This window comes from Euleptes europaea, chromosome 17 (assembly GCF_029931775.1).
Source record: "Euleptes europaea isolate rEulEur1 chromosome 17, rEulEur1.hap1, whole genome shotgun sequence".
Classification (NCBI taxonomy): domain Eukaryota; kingdom Metazoa; phylum Chordata; class Lepidosauria; order Squamata; family Sphaerodactylidae; genus Euleptes; species Euleptes europaea.
Window position 1 is genome coordinate 49,818,978 of NC_079328.1, and position 23,526 is coordinate 49,842,503.

The 23,526-nt window shown below is 52.7% G+C and overlaps 1 protein-coding gene across 1 annotated transcript in view; it reads right to left on the reverse strand.

Annotated features, from left to right (window-relative positions):
• Nucleotides 1-22,412, reverse strand: part of PIEZO1 (piezo type mechanosensitive ion channel component 1) — a 49,279-nt gene extending 26,867 nt beyond the window's left edge. The window contains exons 1-19 of the mRNA XM_056862395.1: nucleotides 22,299-22,412; nucleotides 21,324-21,537; nucleotides 16,393-16,564; nucleotides 14,878-14,964; nucleotides 14,618-14,687; nucleotides 12,584-12,684; nucleotides 12,135-12,395; nucleotides 11,320-11,431; nucleotides 10,254-10,432; nucleotides 9,008-9,156; nucleotides 8,687-8,866; nucleotides 7,505-7,602; nucleotides 6,486-6,649; nucleotides 5,842-6,018; nucleotides 5,141-5,269; nucleotides 3,310-3,510; nucleotides 2,387-2,591; nucleotides 774-878; nucleotides 32-185 (exon numbers count right to left, since the gene is read on the reverse strand). Coding sequence (XP_056718373.1) covers nucleotides 32-185; nucleotides 774-878; nucleotides 2,387-2,591; nucleotides 3,310-3,510; nucleotides 5,141-5,269; nucleotides 5,842-6,018; nucleotides 6,486-6,649; nucleotides 7,505-7,602; nucleotides 8,687-8,866; nucleotides 9,008-9,156; nucleotides 10,254-10,432; nucleotides 11,320-11,431; nucleotides 12,135-12,395; nucleotides 12,584-12,684; nucleotides 14,618-14,687; nucleotides 14,878-14,964; nucleotides 16,393-16,564; nucleotides 21,324-21,537; nucleotides 22,299-22,344 — 2,804 coding nt within the window. The 5' untranslated portion in view covers nucleotides 22,345-22,412. The remainder of the gene's footprint in view (nucleotides 1-31; nucleotides 186-773; nucleotides 879-2,386; nucleotides 2,592-3,309; nucleotides 3,511-5,140; nucleotides 5,270-5,841; nucleotides 6,019-6,485; nucleotides 6,650-7,504; nucleotides 7,603-8,686; nucleotides 8,867-9,007; nucleotides 9,157-10,253; nucleotides 10,433-11,319; nucleotides 11,432-12,134; nucleotides 12,396-12,583; nucleotides 12,685-14,617; nucleotides 14,688-14,877; nucleotides 14,965-16,392; nucleotides 16,565-21,323; nucleotides 21,538-22,298) is intronic.
• Nucleotides 22,413-23,526: the final 1,114 nt, after the last annotated feature.

Below are 23,526 nucleotides of genomic sequence, written 5' to 3' on the forward strand. Positions count from 1 at the left end.
CACTAGCCAGCTGGCTATTTGTGGCACACACCTGCAGTTGATGAAGTTGGGCACCGGGTTTGGCTTCTCCTCCAGCGGCTCCAGTTGCTCTGTGTTGTCACCGGCTAAGCGCACCCACTCCTCGGTCTGCTCATCCACAAAAACCTTCCACTGCTGTGAGGCGCAGAGGAGGAGCAGAAAATCACCTGCAGGAAGCAAAAGGCGCAACGATGATGCAACCGGCTGCTGTGGCCAGCAGAGACCCTGCCCCTTGCAGAAAGGGGGCAGGGCCCAGGGAGAGGCTGTCTCCCTTCCCCAGAGGTGGGACCTGGCCTAGCTCCTCCCTTTGGGTGGCACAGCCCATGTACCATGACTCCTCCCCCTTTCAGTCAGGGTTCAGCTGGCAGAACACATGAAGCTCCCTCATACTGAATCAGACCCTTGGTCCATCGAAGTCAGTATTGTCTACTCAGACCGGCAGCAGCTCTCCAGGGCCTCAGGCAGAGAGATCTTTCACATCACCTACTTGCCTGATCCCTTTAACTGGAGAGGCCGGGATTGAACCTGGGACCTTCTGCATGCCAAGCAGAGGTTCTGCCACTGAGCCACAGCCCCTCCTCAGAAGGGCAGCATGCTAACAGCACTCCCCTCCGAAAATCCTGCCTTTTGCCGATTGTATAGATCAAAAGTAAATTTGCTGAAGTGTATTTGTCTGCTTCCAACCTGCCCCACAGGAGAGGCGAGGGAGCCCCCAAATTCTCTGGCCCCGAGGCAGCCATTTTAAAAAGACTCACTCATGAGATTGATGGAATTGGGCTTCATGTAGAAGTCTGGAAGGTACATCCACTTGATGAGAACGGAGTTAACAGGGATGGCCTGGCTCCACCTCCATGGGTAGTCTAAGGGGGCAAGGAAAGACACCAGCAGGTCAGGAAGGGCATTTGGATACCTGTCTTCAGTGGGGGGAGCCCTTTAAGTGTCCCTCCTCGTCGCCACAAGCTCTTTCCTGTACAGGGAACACAGAGGGAAGAGCCTCTCATTCTTTCCTCACATTTCGTTCTCACACACACTGAATAATGCACCACTTTGCAACTGGATTTTACTGTGTGAAATGGCAAAACCCGCTTGCAAATGATTATTAAAGTGAATTGAAAGTGGATTATTCAGTATGTGCAAAAGCGCCCTTGGTCACAGCCTGTCTGCAAATTTTGCCCACGCAGAATGGCTGGGCCCAGCGCCATCCTCGCCAACCCCTGTACACAGACATCTATCTGGGCAGCTGTGCCACACGTGGTGCTGTTTGGCCCTGTTGGACAAGCTACAAGACCACTTTTCCCCAAACGTGTGTATGCAAAAGCACTCCCAAAGAAGATTTTTGGTGACGTGAGCCATCAGAAAGGAGTCTGACATCAAATGCAACTGAGATTCTAAAAGCTCGGCCGCTGGTTGGTTTCATGGGTCAGAGCTGCACCGCGAAGCGTTGGCTCTGAATTGTCACATGCATCAAGAGCCAAAGGGCCACGGAAAGATCTCCCGAACAAGCAGCACGCCAGGTGCGTTACGAGGCCGCACAGAGGGCTACGCCGTTTTCAGAGCACAACTTGGAATCCCTCCTATCCTCTCTGCCTGTCCTGATGGTGTCCCCTCCCTACCTCTCCTCTGTGATCCCCTCTCCCCTTCCTTTCAAACTACTCGTTTTCCAAATCCCAGCTTTGCTGTGGTGAAGAATCCCTGGCGTCTTCCTGCAGCGGCTCATTCTCAGCCACGAGAGGTTCCGCAAGCAGCCCCAGGAACACCGACCTGGGTGCCACCAGGGGCCTTAACTTTTGCAGTAGAAGGAACTGCCGTCAAATGGGGGTTTGCTCTCCTGACAATAACAATCCGTGGGGAAGTTTGGGGATTTCTTGCTCGGCAGCAGAACACCCTTGGTGGCTGACAAAGGGGTGTCAGCTGCCTCTAGAGCAGCGGTTCCCAAACTTTTTGAGTCATGGAGCACTTTTCAGGAGAGAAATTCGTCACGGAGCACTAATTTTCACCTAGCACCTAGATACTAAACCGAATGATGGTAGTATTTTTCTTTCCAATCTCTTCACAGAGCACTAGGAGATGTTTCGCGGAGCACCAAATGTTCCATAGAGCACAGATTGGGAACCGCTGCTCAAGAGAAACAGGCTGCCTCAGAGGTGAAGCTGCTGTCATAGAATCTTCAGCTGTGCATTGCAATGAATCAGAATCACAGAGTTGGAACGGACCACCAGGGTCATCTAGTCCAACCCCCTGCACAATGCAGGAAATTCACAACTACCTCCCCGCCCCCACACACCTTCAGTGACCCCCTACTCCATGCCCAGAAGATGGCCAAGATGCCCTCCCTCAGATCCCCACAGTGGCAGAGGCGGTGACTTACCCTTGCAGAGTGCTGGAGGAATGCCGACACAGAGGAGGTACTGGAAGATCAGGAAGAGGGCCAGGAAGAGGCAGTAATTGGGCCAAAGCTGGGCAATGGCACGCCGCCTCCGGCGCGTCAGGATGACCACCAGCCAGCAGCCATGAAAGATCACCATGAAGTTCATGCGCTGGCCAATCACATTCACCGTCATCAGGAAACATATCTGGGGAGGAGGAGAGAGGTCAGAAGGGAAGACCGAGGCTCCAGGAATGACATGGGAGAAGACTGAAGTGTGGGGCCATGGTGGGGCTTGGGGGTCTCCCTCCCACCAGGGACACCTCTGTGGCCACGAGCTTGACCCCTTAGGCCAGGGGTCCCCAACGTGGTGCATGTGGTCACCATGGCACCTTTCCCAGCATTCGCCAAGTGTTGCTAGAAAGTGGGTGGGGCCAGGTGGGGCTTTTGCCCAGCAAGGCTTCTGAACACATGAAGCTGCCTTATACTGAATCAGACCATCAAGGCCCATCCAAGTCAGTATTGTCTACTCAGACTGGCAGCGGCTCTCCAGGGTCTCAGGCAGAAAAGGGTCTTTCACACCACCTACCTGCCTAGTCCCTTTAACTGCAGAGGCCAGGGATTGAGCTTGGGACCTTCGGCATGCCAAGCAGGTGCTCTACAAACTGAGCCACAGCCCCTCCCTTCTGATTGGCCATGCAGATTTCTAAAAAAAATGGCTTCAGCAGCAGCTGCCGCCACAGCACAAGGACCTTCACTGTGTGGATGAAGGTGAGCTGTGGGGGGCATTTTGTGGCTGTGCCCAACACCCCGCGTCAGAATCCCACAGATGCCTCTGCAGGCTCGAAAAGGCTGGGCACCCCAGCCGTAGGCACTTGCGAGCTAAGCACTCTGGGGAGGCATCCGGCCCAGCCCCTTCCTCTCACCTCCAGGCCGAACTTGTAGAAGAAGTAGTTGATGAAGTATTTGCCGCACTGCAACAAGTCCCGGTCCAGGGTCTGCCGCGTGGTCCCCTCGAAGACTGTCTGGGTGGGTGGGGGCAGCAGCTGGTGTCGCCTGCGGAAGTACTCCTGCTGCCGGTACACGATGGCCTCGAAGACCAGCAGCACTAGCACCTGCAGGTGGTTCTGGGAGAGGTGGCGGAGATGGGTAAGCAGGCAGAAGTGGGGAGGGGGAGCAGAGAAGGAGGCTGCAAAATACTGAGCCCCACAGGATAGAATAGAATCATAGAATCATAGAGTTGGAAGGGACCACCAGGGTCATCTAGTCCAACCCCCGGCACAATGCAGGAAATTAACAACTACCTCCCCCCACATCCCCAGTGACCCCAACCCTCCCCCCACCAGGCAGGATCCCACAATCAAAGCACTCCCGACAGATGGCCATCCAGCCTCAGCTTAAAGACCTCCAAAGATGGAGACTCCACCACCCTCCGAGGCAGCACATTCCACCGTAAAACAGCCCTCACCGTCAGAAAGTTCTTCCTAGTGTTCAGGTGGAATCGCTTTTCTATTAGTTTAAATCCATTACTCCGTGTCCTAGTCTCTGTAGCAACAGAGAGCAAGCTAGTTCCCTCATCAACGTGACATCCCTTCAAATATTTAAACATGGCTATCATGTCTCCTCTCAACCTTCTCTTCTCCAAACTAAACAAACCCAACTCCCTAAGTCTCTCCTAACAGGGCATGGATTCCAGACCTCTGACCATTCTGGTCGCCCTCCTCTGGACACGCTCCAACTTGTCAACATCTTCTTAAATTGTGGAGCCCAAAACTGGACACAGTATTCCAAGTGAGGACTGACCAATGCAGAATACAGTGGTAGTATTACTTCCCTTGATCTAGACACAATACTCCTATTGATGCAGCCCAGAATTGCATTGGCCTTCTTAGTCGCCATATCACACTGTTGACTCATGTTCAGTTTGTGGTCCACTAAGACTCCCAGATCTCTTTCACATGTACTGTTGTCAAGCCGACTACCTCCCATCCTGTACCTGTGCCTTATGTTCTGTCTGCCTAGGTGAAGTACCTTACACTTCTCCCTATTGAAATCCATTTTATTACTTATGGCCCAGCTCTCCAGTCTATCGAGGTCATTCTGAACTTTGACCCTATCCTCCGGGGTATTAACTACCCCTCCTAACTTGGTGTCACCTGCAAATCTGATTAGCATGCTCTTCATTCCCTCATCCAAGTCATTTATAAAAATATTAAATAGTACCGGTCCCAGGACAGACCCCTGTGGCACTCCACTGGTCACTCCTCTCCAGGATGAAGTTGTGCCATCAATGAGCACCCTTTGGGTTCAGTTGGTCAACCAATTCCCAATCCACCCAACAGTAGCAGTGTCCAGCCTACATTTTACTAGCTTTGTTTCAAGAAGATCAAAGGCTTTACTGAAATCAAGGTACACTACATCTACAGTATTCCCTTTATCTACCATACTTGTCACTCTTTCAAAAAAAGATATGAGATTACTTCGGCATGACCTGTTTTTGAGAAACCAAAACTCTCTGGAGAATAAACGACTGGTGAGACCCCCCCAGCAGCAGGCGAGTTATGATTCCACAGCAGTCCCTCCTTTGAATGCCGCCCACCCCCGTTTCCCCCTTCACACAAGGCTGGCATGGGCAACTGGTGCTCAAGGGCCCTGAACCCACCTTTCCCTTGTGCCCATTCCAGATGCAGCCACTCTCCCTGAATTCCTTGGCAGAGAGCAGCAAGAGGCACCCAGGAGGAGCCCCGCCCAGCTCACCTGGATGTAGCCCAGGTTGGGGTAGCCCTTGCGGATGCCGAACCAGTTGGCTGGATCGACGGGGTCCCTGTAGAGTGTGGAGTTGCTGATCTCTTCTGGCAAGAGGTTGGTGCCGTTGGGGGCGGTTGGCTTGAGGGAAGCAAAATCATATTCCTCTGTCAGACATTATTAGCTAGCATCGATTTAGGGCTTTAGAGTGTTTCAAAGGGAGCCAGCATAGTGTGGTGGTTAAGAGCGGTGGTTTGGAGTGGTGGACTCTGATCTGGAATACCAGTTTTGATTCCCCTCTCCTCCACATGAGCGGCAGACCCTAATCTGGTGAACTGGATTTGTTTCCCCACTCCTCCACATGAAGCCAGCTGGGTGACCTGGGGCTAGTCACAGCTCTCTCTGCCCCACCTACCTCACAGGGTGTCTGTGGTGGGGAGGGGAAGGGAAGGTGATTGTAAGCCGGTTTGATCTGGCCTTAAGTGGTAAAGAAAGTCGGCATATAAAAACCAACTCTTTTTCTTGGTTTGTCTCAATGGTGCTACTGGACTCGAGTCTAGCTCTTCCAAAGTCAGATAGCCTAAGAGCACACAACTCCCACACTTTGGCAGAGTGGGGGGATTTGAGTACAGTGACTCCCCCTCCCCTGGGTCAACTCTTCCTCCCCACCGGTCCCTTCTGCTGCACACACACTTCTGGTCCCCCCTCCATACCTCGGTGCAGTTACTGGCATACACATTCGGATTGACAATCTTCAGCTGATAGAGCATCTTGCAGACGATGATGATGCAGACCCAGATGGTGGAGAGGCAGGAAGCCATGTGGCGGAAGCGGATGTAGGGCATGGCAAAGGCCCAGAACACCACCAGCAGGAAATTCATCACCGACACCTAGACAAGGGTGGGGGGAGCTGTGACGGCCAGGGCTGCGTAGCCCCTCCTGTCCCCTAACCATGCACAGAATCCCAAGCCCCAGGGCGTTACTCAGCATCCAGGAAACATCAGATCCCTCTGCTTAAGTCTAAAGGCAAGATGCTAGCCCTCATGTCACAGTAAGGCAAGGTTCTGAATAGCCAAGACTTTGGTGCTTCTGTCCAGCTCATTCGCCCTTCCTGTGATCTGCACAGTTTCCTCCCTCATGAGGAGGGGGGAATCAGACAGCCCCCCCGCCCCAATGTAAGAGAATAAAGGGAGCCCAGAAAAGCAGGGACAGAAGTCTGGATGCATAACAAGCAAGGAGCCGCAGAAACCTATGGAAACCTCACTGCCCCAGCTTGGTCTTGGGTTCCTTCACTCCTCCAGCCCTTCTTCAAGAAAGCCCCCCCCCGCCATGCCTTCTGCCTCCCCCACAGCCTCACCTCCTGCAGTGCCACCCAGACGATGTAGAGCGCCACCAGCTTGAGGATGTGCAGTTCGAGCAGGCGCAGCACGAAGACCTGGATGCGGCCGACAATCTTGGAGAACTTCTCTCCCAGCACCGTCAAGCGCTTCAGCACCAGGCCCCACTTGCTGGGCACCCCCCCTGCGGCAGGAGAACAAGGGGGACCCACTCACAAACCATCAGCAACGTTTCCTTTTATATTGGGGAGGTAGGGGTTGCTAAGAAGAAATCCGCTCGGGTCTCAGTGGTTACAAAGCAGGGGGCCACCTAAGGTCCCGCTGGTGCACCTCTGACACAAGTTGTTTTCTGTTGCCCCAGAAGGTCAGACCAGAACCAACGGGTTGAAATTAAATCAGAAGAGTTTCCATCTAGACATATGGAAGAATTTTCTAACAGTCAGAGCGGTTCCTCAGTAGGACAGGCTTCCTCGAGAGGTGGTGAGCTCTCCTTCCCCGGAGGTTTTTAAGCAGAGGCTAGATGGCTGATTCTATGACTTTAGGTGGATCATGAGAGGGAGGGCATCTTGGCCATCTTCTGGGCATGGAGAAGGGGTCACTGAGGGTGTGGAGGGGAGGTAGTTGTGAATTTCCTGCATTGTGCAGGGGGTTGGACTAGATGAAACTGGTGGTCTCTTCCAACTCTATGATTCTAAGTACTTCCCCACCTGTTTTCTGCAATCCTAATGGGGTGCGCACATTGGCACTTCAGTGGGCTGTGACTCGAGCATGCTGCATTCAAAAGGCAACAGGTTGGCCCCAGAGTCCAGCCTGCACAGCCTGGCTCAGAACCCAGCCCCTCTTTCCATCTTGAGAGGAAAAAACTAAAAGGTCCCTGAGGAGCGCAGGCTGTAAAAAAAAGAGCCTATCTGAGCCACACAGCAGGAAGAAAAATGTGTGTGGAGTTTTCTCCCTGGATGCTGGAAAATCTGGGCAGGCAGCTCTTTGTTCAGCCCGGTCCTTCTGTTCTCTTCTGACTCAATGGGAGAAGCTGGTTTACCTTGAGACGCAGCATCGGCAGTATCTTTGGCTTCGTGGCCTTCGGCCTCTCCGTCCTCGGGCGGGAGCAGAGCACAACTCCCACTAACATCTTCATTTCTGAAAACAAGTGGAATGGCAAATGGCATTAGAACCAGCTGCAAGATCCCCCTGGTATCTGGAGATGGATAAAGGCAAGACAGAGATGAGGAAACATGAAGAACTGGTTGGCTGGGGAAATTCCCCAGATGGGGTTCTAGTCTCCCTGAAAAATCAGGCACACAGTCATAAGAACATAAGAAAAACCCTTCTGAATCAGACCAAGGCCCATCAAGTCCAGCAGTCTGTTCACTCAGTGGCCAACCAGGTGCCTCAAGGAAGCCCACAAACAAGACGACTGTGGCAGCATTGTCCTGCCTGTGTTCCACAGCACCTAATATAATAGGCATGCTCCTCTGATACTGGAGAGAATAGGTGTGCATCATGACTAGTAGCCATTTTTACTAGCAGCCATGGATAGCCCCGTCCTCCATAAGAACATAAGAAAAGCCCTTCTGAATCAGACCATGGCCCATCAAGTCCAGCAGTCTGTTCAGACAGTGGCCAACCAGGTGCCTCTAGGAATCCCAAAAGCAAGACAACTGCAGCAGCATTATCCTGCCTGTGTTCCACAGCGCCTAATACAATAGGCATACTCCTCTGATATCGGAGAGAATAGATCTGCATCATGACTAGTAGCCATGGATAGCCCTCTCCACCATGAACATGTCCACTCCCCTCTTCAAGCCTTCCAAGTTGGCAGCCATCACCACATCCTGGGGCAGGGAGTTCCACGATTTAACTATGCGTTGTGTGAAGAAATACTTCCTTTTATCTGTTTTGAATCTCTCGCCCTCCAGCTTCAGCAGATGACCTTGCCTTCTGGTATTACGAGAGAGGGAGAAAAGCTGGGATCCAGCCTCGCTTGTGGAATCTCAGATCGGCACTGCGGCTAGAGGGGCCCTTTCCCAGCATAGGCTGATCTGCCAGTTTCACCCACTCTTGAAACAAAAGGACTCTGCTTCCGTCAGTCACGCCGCCCGTGGCTTCTTGACTGGCCCACTGCGATGCATGTAATACATGAAGCAAGGGGCTTGCTAATGCCACCGTTCCATGCTAACCAGACCCTGCACCACATTTCTGCCACGGGGCCCACATCACGTACCCCAGGGCCTGTGAGTCACGCAGCTCTGGCGCAGTCGCGCGCTCCAGATCGGTGATGCGCATGAAAGGGCGGTGGAAATAGTGCAACTGCAGGATACAAGCCAGCAGGAAGAAGCCAGGGATGAAGATGCTGGAGAAGAGCTCCGTCACGGTGAACTGTTCCAGGCCCAGGTCTCCTAGCCTGCGAGGCGGAAGCAGAGGGAGAGACGGCTGCTGGAGAAGACCCAGAGAGATCCCCAAATGCCGAGCCCCTCCGAAGTGGGGAGCCTCTCCCCCTCGCCTCTGTGGGGCAAGCGGCCCTGAGGGCGCGACCTCTACTCACTGCTCGTCGGTGAAGCCCGTGAGGTTGCGCCAGTACATGGGGAAATCCTCAAACTGGAAGGTGTAGACAGCAATGAGCACCAACATGGTGTAAGCCACCACGAACCACCAGAAGGCCTTGAGGAGCTTTCGCCAGAGGCTGTAGTATACCTGCAGGAGAGATGGCTTAGGACACACACACGGAGCTGCCTTACACTGAACCAGACCCTCTGTCCATCAAAGTCAGTACTGTCTACTCAGACTGGCAGCGGCTCTCCAGGGTCTCAGGCAAAGGACTTCCACATCACTTCCTTCCTGATCCTTTTAACTGGAGATGTTGGGGATTGAACCTGTAACCTTCTACATGCCAAACAGAGGCTCTCCCACTGAGCGATGGCCCCTCCGCAAACAGATCCTTGGCCTATCAGTCCACTCAGACTGGCAGCAGTTCTCCAAGGACTCAGACAGTCAGTCTTTTCTACTCAGACTAGCAGCGGCTCTCAGGCACAGGTCTTTCACATTACCTCCTTGCCTAGTCCCTTTAACTGCAGATGCTGGGGATTGAACCTGGGACCTTCTGCATGCCAAGCAGATGTTCTACCACAGAGCCACGGCCCCTTCCTAAGAGTCTGGATCACTCCTACTGAGCAGAAGCTGCATCTCTGGACTTGCTTCTAGGCAGGACACCAAAACAGCCAACGAGCGCCTTTGAGGGCTCACGTGGCAGCATGTGTGGTTTGCCGTTCCCTATTTTATCCTCACAATAACCCTGTGAGGTAGGTTAGGCTGAGAGAGTCCCTGGCCAAAAGTCAACCAGCAAGCTTTACGGCAGATGGGGAGGTTTGAACCAGGTATTCCTGATCCTAATCAGGCATACAAACGGCTCCACCACACTGGCTCTCTGTATGACAACCAAAAATAGCCCATTGGCTGCCTAGGGATGAATAGGAAGCCCTGGAAATACGGCAACTAGACTTAGAGACCAACAAAATTTTTGGGATATTTGCATCTGAGAATCAAAGCTCACTTCCTCAGACTCTCGAAAGATTACCACCTGAAAATCTTGTTGGTCTTTAAGGTGTGAGTGGACTCCAGTTTAGTTGTTCTACTGCAGTCCAACATGACTACTCTGGAAATAGAAATCAGTTAAAAAATAAAGACTGTGGGCATCTGTTAAAGGTTCAGCCTAGACTGGTAGGGGTGCCCACATTTGAGTCTGGGCACGCCCTGACATGCCCTCCCCTTCCCCGGCCAGCTTGTACCCCAACCTGGAAGACAGTGAGGCAGAGGAGGAAGAGCAGCATGTAGACGATCTTGTAGACCACCAGGCGGCCCGCAAAGCTGACCACGATGAACATGCCGGCACAAACCAAGATCCAGAACTTGGCGTAGAAGCCCGTCACGTAAGCCCCCAGGGTCTTCAGCACATCCCGCTTGCGGCCCGGCCCTGCCAGGGGGAGAAAGACTGGTTCAGCATCCTGAACACCCGAAGGACCGGCCCGGCATGATCCTCACTGAGCACCCAGGAACCCACGAGGATCGAGAATATGGAACTTCCTCAAGCAAACCCCCTTGAGCCTGCGGGGGGGACGGGACAGAAAACAGTCTCCCTACAGCTCTTCTCCTGCTCTGGATCCCTCCACCTCTGAGGATAACCAGCGTTGAAACTCAGGGCCTGTCCCCAGCAGTTCAAGGAACGGACAAAGGAAAATTTGCCCTTTTCTGACTTCGCCCCAGCTGGGACACATCTGGAGAACCTCCCCCAGTGTTTTCTGGGTCTCGAGCTGCCCATGAACACATGAAGCTGCCTTCTACTGAATCAGACCCTTGGTCTATCAAAGTCAGTATTGTCTACTCAGACCGGCAGCGGCTCTCCAGGGTCTTGGGCATTGGTCTTTCACATCACCTACTTGCATAGTCCCTTTAACTGGAGATGCCAGGGATTGAACCTGGGACCTTCTGCATGCCAAGCAGATGCTCTACCACTGAGCCACTGCCCCTCCCCACCATTCCTTCCAGACTGGAAATTCTAGCACACAGCTGCAGGGGCTGAGGTCCAGCGGTGATTACTAGCCCATCAGGGAAAGGCATCCTGAACATGCTCAGAAGTACCTGCAAAATGCCAGCTCACCTCAGGACCCAGCAAATTATCTGGGAACATCAGTAGTGTTACAGCATTGCCGAATCTAAGCAGATGCATTGCTGAGCGCTAATCTGGATGGGAGACACTCCCCCCCCCAAGAGCCAGGTGCAAGTCGGACAGGCAGATGTGACACGAGCAGTGGGAAACAACCCTGGAAGCCCGGGCCTGTGACCCTCCCGATTCCAGCTCACCAGAGTTTGCCACAGTCACTTCCACCAAGGGGGCCAGCGGGGGCTTCTTCTTGAGCAGCTTTTCCTTCACAAACTGCCGCAGCAGGAGCCAGAAGGTCAGGGTGTATAGGAGCTGCGGACAAAAAGGGGTGGGGGGGGGAGTCAGAGATGCTGTGCCATGCAACCACGCTTCTACCCCAAAAGGCAGTGCAGGAAGTACACAAGCATCACTCGCGTGAAAACCCAGAAATCCGCCAATGCAGGAAAACATCCTGCCCAAAGGAAACCCCCCTCTTCTGCCAGATGTCACGTTACATGGATCTGCATTTCTAGAACATCTAGGTAAACGTGAAGACAGCAGAAGTCCAGGGAGAAAATTATCCCTCTCCCTTAAGAAAATATATGCAGGCAGACCCAACGAAACTATGGCTTGCTCAAACTGTGGTGTGTGTAACAAACTCTGGTTAATCTACCAGTCCTACATGGCAAATCCTGGTTTGTGTGTAAACCTAGGTTTGACTGCTTTTTGGCTTGGTTCTGTTTTCCAGGAGGAAGGATTCCTTCCCGGTACAGCTGTCTCTGTAGGCATGGTGTTAAACTGCAGTTTGGGATTGCAGACACCGCAACAGACCACAATTAGTCCTAACAGTGTTGCACCAAGCAGCTACAAACCCTCGTTTGAAATCCTGCTCTGATGCTGGCCAACAAACCCCAGTTTACTGAACAGACATCACAACTGACCAGGGTTAGAACCAACCCTGGCTTACTGCGACATCTGAATGCATCCAGAAAGGCGAGCCAGGGAGGCCAGGCAAACACAAACGTACAGCCCTTACCTTGGCTCCGAGGGATAAGCAGGGGTATTTGGGGTGTGCCAGGCCCAGCTGCTCCAGCCTCATGAAGCCAACCTTGGTAGGCAGCTCCTTCTCCAAGTCCATGCCCCAGACGTACTGCAGGCTGCAGAGGGCAATCCCATAGAGGAGGATGAAGGGGGAGCAGAGCATGGCAAAGTGGTGCCTGTTCCGCACAATCCAGATGAGGCACGCCCAGAGCAGCAGCACAAAGGTCAGCCAGCTGTGGTAGGTGATGCTCCAGACCTGGAAAAGAGAGCAGAGGCAGGCGGTGACTGGACTCGGCCTGCTGCAGAAGCCCGGAATCCCTAGACCGGGCAGGAAGGGATGGTAACCCTCGGGGAACCCTGCTTTTAAACCCTGGCCCCCTGGCTCCGTGGGGCCCAGACAGACGAGTCCTCCCTGTACCCATCCAGGGAGCTCCTGCCTCTTACCATCATGGCAATGAGGGCGCAGACATAGCTTTGGTTCATGACCACGTGGCCCAGCGACTGCAGCAGCTGCTTCTCCTTCCGCCGTTCTCGTTTTCTGCCGGCTGCAAAGGAGATATGTAGAGCATTTCCCATCTCTCTAAGGAAAAATGGCTGAGGGAGGAGCGTTTGCTCACACCTGGGTCAAACTCCCCACCCCCGAACAGGCAAATTCCTTTTATCTGCTCCCCCAAACACACACTGTCCTTTACAATGGGGAGTGCAGGGCAATCGTCCAGAATTCTCTTCTCAGGGAGAATGCCTGGCTAGACCAGGAGCAGGAAAAACAGACTCTTCTTGTCTTGTTTGTGGGCTTCCTAGAGGCACCTGGTTGGCCACTGTGGGAACAGACTGCTGGACTTGATGGGCCTGGGTCTGATCCAGCAGGGCCTTTCTTATGTTCATCTGGTTTAAAAGGGCCTTTTCTCCAGCTTCCCGGGAAGGCCATGAGATCAAATGATCCACCTGCCCCAGCAGTCTGGTTCCAGGCCAGAGGCCTTGGAAAGCTTATGAGTCAGGTTTGATGGGTGGGCCTCTTCCCACCTATGGCCGCTGCCAGCATCTGGATTCCCAGGAGGTACACTGCTTCTGAATATGGAAGTTCTATAGGGATATTACGACTAACAATCCTTCACTGACCGAGACGCCACAAATTTGTCTAATCCTTTTAAAGAACTAACTAAACTAGCGATTCGCACCCTGTTCCGAGTCAGTGGATTTCACTTGTTAATAATTCATAGCATGGATTCTGACTGGGGTCTACAGCCAAGCGCTTTCACCCTTGGTGTGGGCAAGGCAATGTGCGATGCCTGGCAAGGGGGCTCCAGCCTCCCATCCGAGCATCCTCTGCTTTCAGAACTAGACTTCTCACAGCTAGCCTTGTTCTGCTGGGCTTGATACACAAAAGTGTATACCCAAAAGTGTACTCAGGCTGCGAATTTGCAACAAAATGAACTCTGTGCCCAAGAATTGGTCAACAAAGGTACCCAGTGCCCATGCAATGCTGCCATTTAACCACGAGGAGGCGGCATTACCTCATGCCAAGCCAGATCCAATGCCAAGGCAGCAGAATGCCAGGTAGGTTTTATACCCAGCAATATCCCCTGCCCATGATCTGCGTTAAAAGGAGGTTGCAGGATAAGTTTCAGGAAGGTCTCTGCCTTCCGTCCTGCTTTCATTTGGTGCTGGGCAGAGTAAAATACCCTCCCCGCCAAAGACCTGGCCACTGAACTTGGTTTCATGCTGGACATGACTGATGGTCTTTTTTTGTTAGGTCTTGAGTACATTTACTCTCAGGAGCTGAGAGAGGCGTGCTTGCTGTCTATGAGCTTCAGTTCTACACTGAAGTATCACATAGTGTTGGACTGCCGAGGGTTGCCAACTCTGGGCTGAGAAATTCCTGGGGATTTGGACGTGGACCTTAGGGAGTGTGGTTTTTAGAGAGAAGAGGGACCCCAGTAGAGTATAATCTCCATTTAGGGGGATCTGCAGGCTTTCCGGGGCCCTAGTTGGACTGAATCCCCCCCCCCAATTTTCCGATCCTACAGAGAGGTGACTATACTGGGACAGCCCGGTGCTACAGAGGGGGCAGAGCTGAAGCCCTTTGCTAGCTGGCTTTAATTCAGGCAAGGGAAAAAGGGGAGGGTGATGTAGAAGAAGAAGAGTTGGTTTTTATATGCTGATTTTCTCTACCACTTAAGGAAGAATCACACTGGCTTACAATCACTTTCCCTTCCCCTCCCCACAACAGACATCCTGTGAGGTAGGTGCTGCTGAAAGAGTTCAGAGAGAACTGTGACTAGCCCAAGGTCACCCAGCTGGCTTCACATGGAGGTGTGGGAAACCAACCCAGATCTCCAGATTAGAGTCTGCCGCTCATGTGGAGGAGTGGGGAAGTAAACCCAGTACTCCAGATCCGAGTCCACTGTTCCAAACCACAACTCTTAACCACTACACCATGCTGCTCTCCTTGCGGCACCGGAGCATCAAGATCCTCACCTGGTGGGTCGGCTTCTCCAATCACGTGCACCGTGCAGTTCTCAGGGTCAGCCGCAGAAGCCAGCATTGGCTGCAAAGGGTGGATGGGGAAGGGGGAGGGAGAGAAGAACACAGAGACATCCAATGTGAGCCAAAACCTAGACCACTCAGCCAGCAGTTCAGACTTCCCACTTCCACCACAGAGACACCAGGGCACCGCAAGCAGACATGGTGACATTTCCCTCCCTGGGCTGACCCGGACACGTTCCAGGGCACCTCACCTTGGCGTCTTCAGCCAGGCCATCTTGGTCCCTGGGCCAATTCTCCAGCTCCAGCAAGTCTGACGCTGAATCCGGAACATCCCTCCTCTTGTGTTTTGGAAATTGGAGATGAGAAAGAAAGACGCTATCAGAACTTTGGAGTGCGGTGGGAAGGATTCTGGACACTTTGCTGGGCTTCTCCCCCCTCCCTCCCCCCAGGCAGAGATTAGACAGGTTCCTTTGCTGGGCAGAAGATCAAAGCTGAGCTTCTGTTCCCTTTCCTGGTTTGGGTACTGAAGCCTGGGTGTGGTCAAAGGGTTGAGCCAAAGGAATGTCGATCCACGGTTCACAGTCTGTGGGCTACTCCCATTGTCTCCCCGGCCTGCCACGGGGAATTCCACTGAATGCCCTTTTTGTCTCTTTCTCTAACTCTACTCATGTGTTTTGTTTGTTTTGTTGGCCACTTCGAGTCTTCAGTAGGGAGAAAAAAAGGCTATAAACATTTAAATCAACAAATATTTAAATACGTTTATCTGTTGTTAGTTGCCCTGAGCCCGGCTTGACCAGGAAAGGGCACGGTATACATTTAATAAAATGAATAAATATGTGTGGATGGGTGGATTGCGGTGGAACCCCCCCTCCCCACTTTAACTTACCATTTTAAATCACTATTATCACAAATATACGTACACATAGTTAAATTTCTTCTTTCTGCTCTTAAAATTAGGAGTTTGTATGCATCATCTAAACCCTGGGATTGAAGTTTTTCTTTCAATATTTAATAATTTGGGACCTGTTTTTTTATTCACCCATGTACTTTGGCACGTAGGCACTTGAATTTCTGAACAGGAACATAAAGCTTTTTTTGGGCATTTCACATTGACCTCTGCAATTGTTACAATGGCCCTGCAGGGTAGGCTTTTAATTATTATCCCCACAATGCAGAGGCTGAGAGCCGGGGCTTAGAGAGAACAGCTGGCCTAAAGTCTCACTGGCCATTCATGGTGACACTGAGAGATCTGACCCTGGGATGCCAAACCCCTGACCAACAGACCGTCAAGACATTAGGAAGAATTTTCTAACAGTGAGAGCGGTTCCTTCCCTGGAGGTTTTTAAGAGGCTAATGGCCATTTGTCAGCAATGCTGATTCTATGACCTTAGGCAGATCATGAGAGGGAGGGCACCTTGGCCATCTTCTGGGCAAGGAGAAGGGGGTCACTGGGGGTGTGGTGGGGGAGGTAGTTGTGAATTTCCTGCATTGTGTAGGGGTTGGACTAGATGACCCTGGTGATCCCTTCCAACTCTATGATTCTATGGGATACTGCTTGTGTGCAACCCCCCCCCCCGCTCCATTTTCCTTTTTTTTTGCTTGCTTGTTAATAAAGCCCCGTAACAGCTCTGCTCTGGGACGATTCCTATCCAAGGTTGCCCCTTCCCAGATCATGGTCCAGAGTGGGCATTTTTTAATCCACAAGTAGCAATGCCTAGAAAAGGGGCTCAGGCTGAGTAACGGAGCAATGCGGCCTGCCTCCTCACCTGGTCATAGGCATGGGACCTGCTGAGCTTCACCAGGGTGGCCAAGACGTAATAGAGCACCAGCAAAATCCCCGGGTTGGCGTACACAGGCCACGGGAGGTCAACGTTGAGGAGCAGGGCGTTGGGCTTGCTGCAGGCCTCGTGCTGGATGATATCCTTCAAGCCAAACAACCTTCAGGGAAGATTTAAGAAAGCCACATTAGAGGATGGTGGAGCTGCAGAGCTAAAACCGTGACGCTCCTTCCAAGGAGCACAGCAAGCGGCCGCCTTCCCACAGCAGCTTCAGACATTACTCTGGAGCACCCTGGCCAAATGGCACAGGGGGCGCTTTGGTAACAACGTGCCAGACTGCAGGTCTCCCTGCGTCAGCTCCCCTCTTTGCATGGCCAAGTATCTCCAGTAACCCCACACAGACCCAATGGAGCATGAAGCTGGCAGGGCTCTTCCCAGAGTATCTGCTGCAGCTCATAAGCAGCCGAGGAGGGGGCATGACTCAGTGATAGAGCTTGGCATGCAGAAGGTCCCAGGTTCAATCCCCGGCATCTCCAGTTAAAGGGACTAGGCAGGTAGGCGATGTGAAAGACCTCTGCCTGAGAGTATCTGCTGCAGCTCATAAGCAGCCGAGGAGGGGGCATGACTCAGTGGTAGAGCTTGGCATGCAGAAGGTCCCAGGTTCAATCCCCGGCATCTCCAGTTAAAGGGACTAGGCAGGTAGGCGATGTGAAAGACCTCTGCCTGAGAGTATCTGCTGCAGCTCATAAGCAGCCGAGGAGGGGGCATGACTCAGTGGTAGAGCTTGGCATGCAGAAGGTCCCAGGTTCAATCCCCGGCATCTCCAGTTAAAGGGACTAGGCAGGTAGGGGATGTGAAAGACCTCTGCCTGAGACATTGGAGAGCCTCTGCTGGTCTGAGTAGGCAGTACTGACTTTGATGGACCTAGGGTCTGATTCAGGATCAGGCAGCTTCATGTGTTCATGTGATTCTCTGGTAGGGAAGTCCAGCCCTGTTCACTAGACTACAATTCCCAAAATTCCTTGGGTGGGACTAGGGTTGCCAATCTCCAGGTGGGGCCTAGAGATCCCCCAGAATTATAACAGAACTCCAGATGATAGAGATCAGTTCCCCTTAGGGTTACCAGGTCATCTCTCTCTGCTGGTGGGGGATGCGGGGGGCTAATGTTTTCAGATCCAGGTTGAGAAACTGCTGGAGATTTGGGGATGGTGCCTGGGAAGGGCAGGGATCTCAGTGGGATACAATGCCACAGACTCCACCCGCCAAAGCACCCATTTTCTCCAAGGGAACTGATTTCTGTAGTCTGGATTTCAGTAGGCTGTAATTCCAGGGGATTCCCAGGTCTCACCTGGAGGCTGCTGGCATCCCTCGTTCTATTGGAGAAAATGGCTGCTTTGGAGGGGACTCAAGGGCATTATACCCCACTGAGGTTGCTCTCCTCCTCAAACCCCACATGTTCCAGGCTCTACCTCCAAATCTTCAGAAACTTCTCAAACCAGAGTTGGCAACTCTAGTTGGGACCCATGACATCTGAACTAGTTGCAGATGGAAAAAGCAGCCACCGCAGAGTGATCCTGACAGGGAAGGATCGTGAGACTCCCTCTCTGGGGCTTCTCAGACACACTGAGCCTTCATTGAGAAACTAGCCCTGGCCAGGGGTATATTTCAGGTTCCTCGAGTCCAATTCTGGAGCACAAGAACTGCAAAGTTTATACACTGTGAACGGCAAGGAGCTGCGTGCTCCTGCCCTCCATGTTTGTGCACAGGAAAAACCTCCTTGGAAGCTAAATGTCTCGTTTGCAAAGAAGCTCAGATCAGGTTGCAAGAGAAGGAGTAGGAAGCCGTCTCCCTCTCTCTGGCCAGCAAAGGGCGGACTTTCTCACGGGAAAACACCCGAGGAACAGAAAGGACAGCAACACCTGCCATTCTTCTTCCAGAGGCACAAAAGCAGAGGTCTCTGCTTTGATCCCAAGCGGGCTTTCAAAGACAGACAGAGAGACCGAAATCCTTTCCTCCGTTTGCAGAGAGGGAGCTTAGAGAGGCATCCCATCTGTGGGGGATCTGCCAAGTCAATCTGGAGCAAAGCAAACTCCTGCAGTGGGAAGAAATTGAGCCTGGGAGGGGAAACCCGATTGCCACAAAGCTCAGATGATAAAGAGGTCCCTCCCAGACTCCCCCACCTTCCCTTTCACAGACTTCTCAAGTTTCAAAGGGTTTGGAGAGAGAAAGGAAATGGGACGAGGGAGGGGTCTCCCATCCCATCCCAGACTCTCCCTTCCTGCCTGGGGTGGGAGGAGGGGGCAGCAAAGGGGCCAGGTGATGAGGGTCCCAAAGGGAATCGTGCCCCCCAACCAGTGTAGTGGTTGAGAGCCCGGGACCAGGATCAGAGAGACCCACTTTCCAATCCCTGCTCTGCTATGGAAGCTCACTTGGGCCAGTTGCAGACTCTCGGCCGAATCAACCACACAGGGTTGTTGTGAGGATAAAAAGGAGGAGGATGTAAGCTGCTTTGGGGAGAAAGGCGGGGTAAAAAGGGAGGAAATAAGATAAAACAAACAAACCTCTCCAGCTGCAGAACATCTGCATGGTTGAGAATAAGGAGGGGAGAGCACGCAGCACCCAGGCAGAATCCCGCCTTCCCGCCCAACCAGGAATCACCGACAACACCCAGAACTTTGCTGAAGGAGTGCTGAACAAGTGCATGGAAGCCCCTGCACATATTGGCCCCTTTTTAAAAAGGGGTGGGGGCTCAGGGATTTTAGAAAGCAGCAGTCCCTACGCAGAAGAGCCCTGCTCAACTCCACATCGGGGTTAGGTGTGAAGGCACTTTGCACATGCACAGAGGTATGCGTGATTTCCATTTCTCAAGGAACTCCTCCCCCAGTGTTAAAAATTCTGCTCTGACAGAGCTGGGCCCGCCACACGTTGCAGTTCCCTTCAAGAGGAAGGGCCAAGCCAAGCCTTTTGAGGAAGCCAGAGGCAGAGATGCTAAGACAAGCTGAATGCATGAAGCTGCTGCTGTTTACTGAACCAGACCTTCGGTCCATCAAGGTCAGTATTGTCTACTCAGACTGGCAGCAGCTCTCCAGGGGCTCAGACAGAAAAGGGTCTTTCACATCACCTATTTGGTCCTTTCGAAGACAATCAGGGGCCTGGAGACCATGCCCTACAAGGAAAGGCTGAGGGACTTGGGAATGTTTAGTCTGGAGAAGAGGAGGTTGAGGGGGGACAGGATTGCTCTCTTGAAGTATTTGAAGGGCTGTCACTTAGAGGAGGGAAGGGAGCTGTTCTTGTTGGCAGAAGAGGACAGGACTTGCAACAATGGGTTCAAATTGCAGGTGGAGAGGTACTGGCTGGATATCAGGAAAAAGTGTTTTACAGTAGGAGTTGTTTGACAGTGGAATCGACTACCTAGGGAGGTGGTGAGATCCCCCTCACTGGCAGTCTTTAAGGAGAGGATGGACCAGCACTTGTCAGAGATGCTCTGGGCTGATCCTGCATCAAGCAAGGGGTTGGACTAGATGGCCTGCATGGCCCCTTCCAACTCTATGGTTCTAAGATTCTATGAACTGGAGATGCCAGGGATTGAACCTGGGACCTTCTGCATGCCAAGCAGATACTGTGCCACTGAGCCATGCCCCCCGAGCTCATTTCCATCCTGTTAAGCTCTGCCTCTTCCCCCCCACCAAGGGGCTACAAGACCCTTCTGCGGTTCCCATGTCTGGGGGAAGCTCTACATCGGGGTTTCCTAGGCTCTCTGGCTGGCTTCTGTTTACCGAAACTATCCACAGACTGCTCTCTCTGATTAAAATCGCTGGAGGCGCCTGCCAGCGCAGCATTTAATATGAGGACACAGGAATAAAACCAATCAGCCGCATGGAGCACACGGCTGGAAGAGCGCTGAGCTGAAACGACACAGGCACAGAAGTAATAGCAATGCTATCTGACCACAGCAGCAATTAAAACCCGTTGGAGCGATTAGGTGACCGGGTCAAATGCCTGGCGAAGGCCTCAGACTTGGGCCTTTTCAGAACAGGTACTTTGGCCAGAGTTTGGTACTGCTGGGAAGTGCGATCCCCACCCCGCTTCCTGCTTTGTGGTGCGTTCATGCTCCACCCACGGCCCCCCTGGCTTTCCTCTTCTTCTTCAAACCCTCCAAACAGCGTTGTCAACACTGAGTTGGGAAATTCGTGGAGATTTGGGGGTGGAGCCTAGGGAGAGCAGTGTTTGTGGAGAGTCTAATGCTGTAGAGTCCACACTCCAGAAGGGAAACTGAGCTCTGTCATCTGGAGATCAGTTGGAATTCTAGGAGATCTCCAGGCCCCACCTGGAGTTTGGCAACCCTAGCCCCCAAAATCATTTACTGATGTGGGGGGCGGGGACACGAGAGGACTCAAAATGCTAGGAATTTATTTACTTTATTTATATCCTGCCGTTTCCCCCAATGGGGACCCCAAGGCAGCTTACATCATTCTTCTCTCCTCCATTTTATCCTCACAACAACCCTGTGAGGTAGGTTGGGCTGGGAGTGTGTGACTGGCCCAAGGTCACCCAGCAAGCTTCCATGGCAGAGTGGGGATTCAAACCTGGTCCTCCCAGATCCTAGTCTGACCCTTTAACCACTACACCACGCTGGCTCTCTAGGAATGATGATTTTCTGTTGACTGCTAAGAGGGCCTTGGTGGGAGAAAGAGTCGGTGATGCCATTCAAGCCTGGCGTCAGATGTGCCAGAGGAACTCCACGCCACTGCATGCTTATTCTGTGAGGCACCCATGCCAGACTCCCAAGCACACCACCACATACCTGGGCCGTCTTACCTCCTCCCCATCACATCACACCGAACAACCTACACCACCCAGGCCACACAGTGACATTCCCTCACCCCCCCTTCCAATGCAATTACAAGCAGCCCCCTTACCGTGCCCAGAGATCGTCGGGTGGAAGGGTCTCTTGCATAAAGGGGGTCTGGTAGCCATAGAGACAGATGAGGTGTCCTCCGGCATAGACGTCCACCACGACGCACAAGACGTTGAAGCCCATCTGGCTGATGGGGAAATGGCAGGCCCACCACGTGCAGAGGCCCACGAAGACCAGGAAGTACGTGCTGGAGAAGGCGGATGGCAGGGTGATCCCTGGGGAGGAGGCAAGGAGGAGGCCATGGGGGGTTAGTGGAGTAAGGGGTAGGGAGGCATGAGTCTCCCCAGACTCAGCCGAGGGAACTACAGGACAACCTGACCCAGGGCAAGAGAAGAAGAAGAGTTGGTTTTTACTTGCCAACTTTCTCTACCACTTAAGGATTAGTCAAACCGGCTTACAATCTCCTTCCCCTCCCCACACAGACACCCTGTGAGGTAGGTGGGGCTGAGGGAGCTCTAAGAGAGCTGTGACTAGCCCAAGGTCACCCAGTCCGGCTTCATGTGGAGGAGTGGGGAAACCAACCCGGTTCACCAGATTAGGGTCCGCAGCTCACGTGGAGGAGTGGGGAATTAAACCCGGTTCTCCATATTAGAGTCCACCGCTCCAAACCACCGCTCTTAACCACTACACCACACTGGTTTGGGAGAACCATGAATATTCATCTCATTGATGGACACCCAGCCATTGGGAGACCACAAGAAGACTGCAGAGGTGAAATTGCAGAGGCTGGTTCAGCTGTGGGGTTATTTGCCGGCAGGAGATGGGAATTACGCAAAGGGGAGCCCCCTCCTCGAAAGGAAAGGAATGCCTCAGAGTGGGACCCCTGGCTGGGTCACGTGATCACGGAGTATGGGCCCAACGGCTCATCCATGCGGAGGGGGGGCTCTTTCCAATGCCATCAGATCCTCCTCACCAGCCCCTCTCTCTATGGCCCATGCATGTGACTGTCCTTCTACCACCACCTCTTGGCACCTACCTGCCAGCGCCAACAGAGCAACGGCCAGGACCTTCCCGACTGCCATCAGGAGCCAGTGGGCCTTGAGCCGGAGCCGGGCAGCCAGCCGCGCCCGCCGCCTTGGCGAGGTCTCAGGCGGCACCCTGCCAGCTCCACTTGAGCTCGGCAGACCCTCATCCACAGCCGCTTCTTCCTGAAGAAGAAGAAGAAGTGTTGTTTTTTATATGCCGACTTACTCTATACTTCAGGGAGACTCAAACCAGCTTACAATCACCTTCCCTTCCCCTCCCCACAACAGACACCCTGTGAGGTAGGTGGGGCTGAGAGAGCTGTGACTGGCTTCGTGTGTAGGAGTAGGGAAACAAATCCAGTTCACCAGATTAGCCTCCACCGTTCATGTGGAGGAGTGGGGAATCAAACCTGGTTCTCCAGATCAGAGTCCACCGCTCTTAGCCACTACACCACACTGGTGGGAAGAAGGGGGGAGCCAGGAGTCAGAGAGCCCCCAAGAGCCCACAAAACACGGCTTCATTCGAATTGCCCAGCCCCAAAGACTGCATCCCCGGGGAGAAACTTGTTAGTTACTCACTGCTAGCAGCTAAATGTATAATATCATAATTCTGGAGAAGGCAACGAATTCCTGCCATGAAAAGCTCAAGGGTGAAAAGCTCACCAAGCCATAGAGAGCACAGCTAGAGATGAACACACTTTATTTATTTACTTCATTTCTCTTCAACAGAGAAGAGGCTGAACACCATTCTTCATTTCTCTATTGTATCCACACAACAACCCTGCAAGGTGGGTTAGGTGGAGTGTGTGTCACTGGCCCAAGATCACATGAACACAAGAAGTTGCTTTCTACTGAATCGAACCATCGATCCATCATGGTCCCTGCTGGCTACTCAGATCGGCAGATTGGCTCTCCAGGATCTCCGGCAGAGAAAGGTCTTTCGCATCACCAGCTGCCTGGTCCTTTTAACTGGAGATGCTGGGGATTGAACCTGGGACCTTCTGCGTGCCAAAGACTGAGCCACGGCCACTCCCTTAAGGAGGGGTGGTCCAGCAGAGTGGGGATTTGAACCCGGGTCTCCCAGATCCTTGTCTAACACTCTAGTGCGACAAGAAACCAGAACTTGTTGACCTGAAAATATCATCCAAAGTAATTTAATTTGCATTTATTTTGTAAAATATATTTGCTTTTGAAAATCAGGAGGAGGGGCAAAGACTGTGCCCTGAACTAATTACTGGC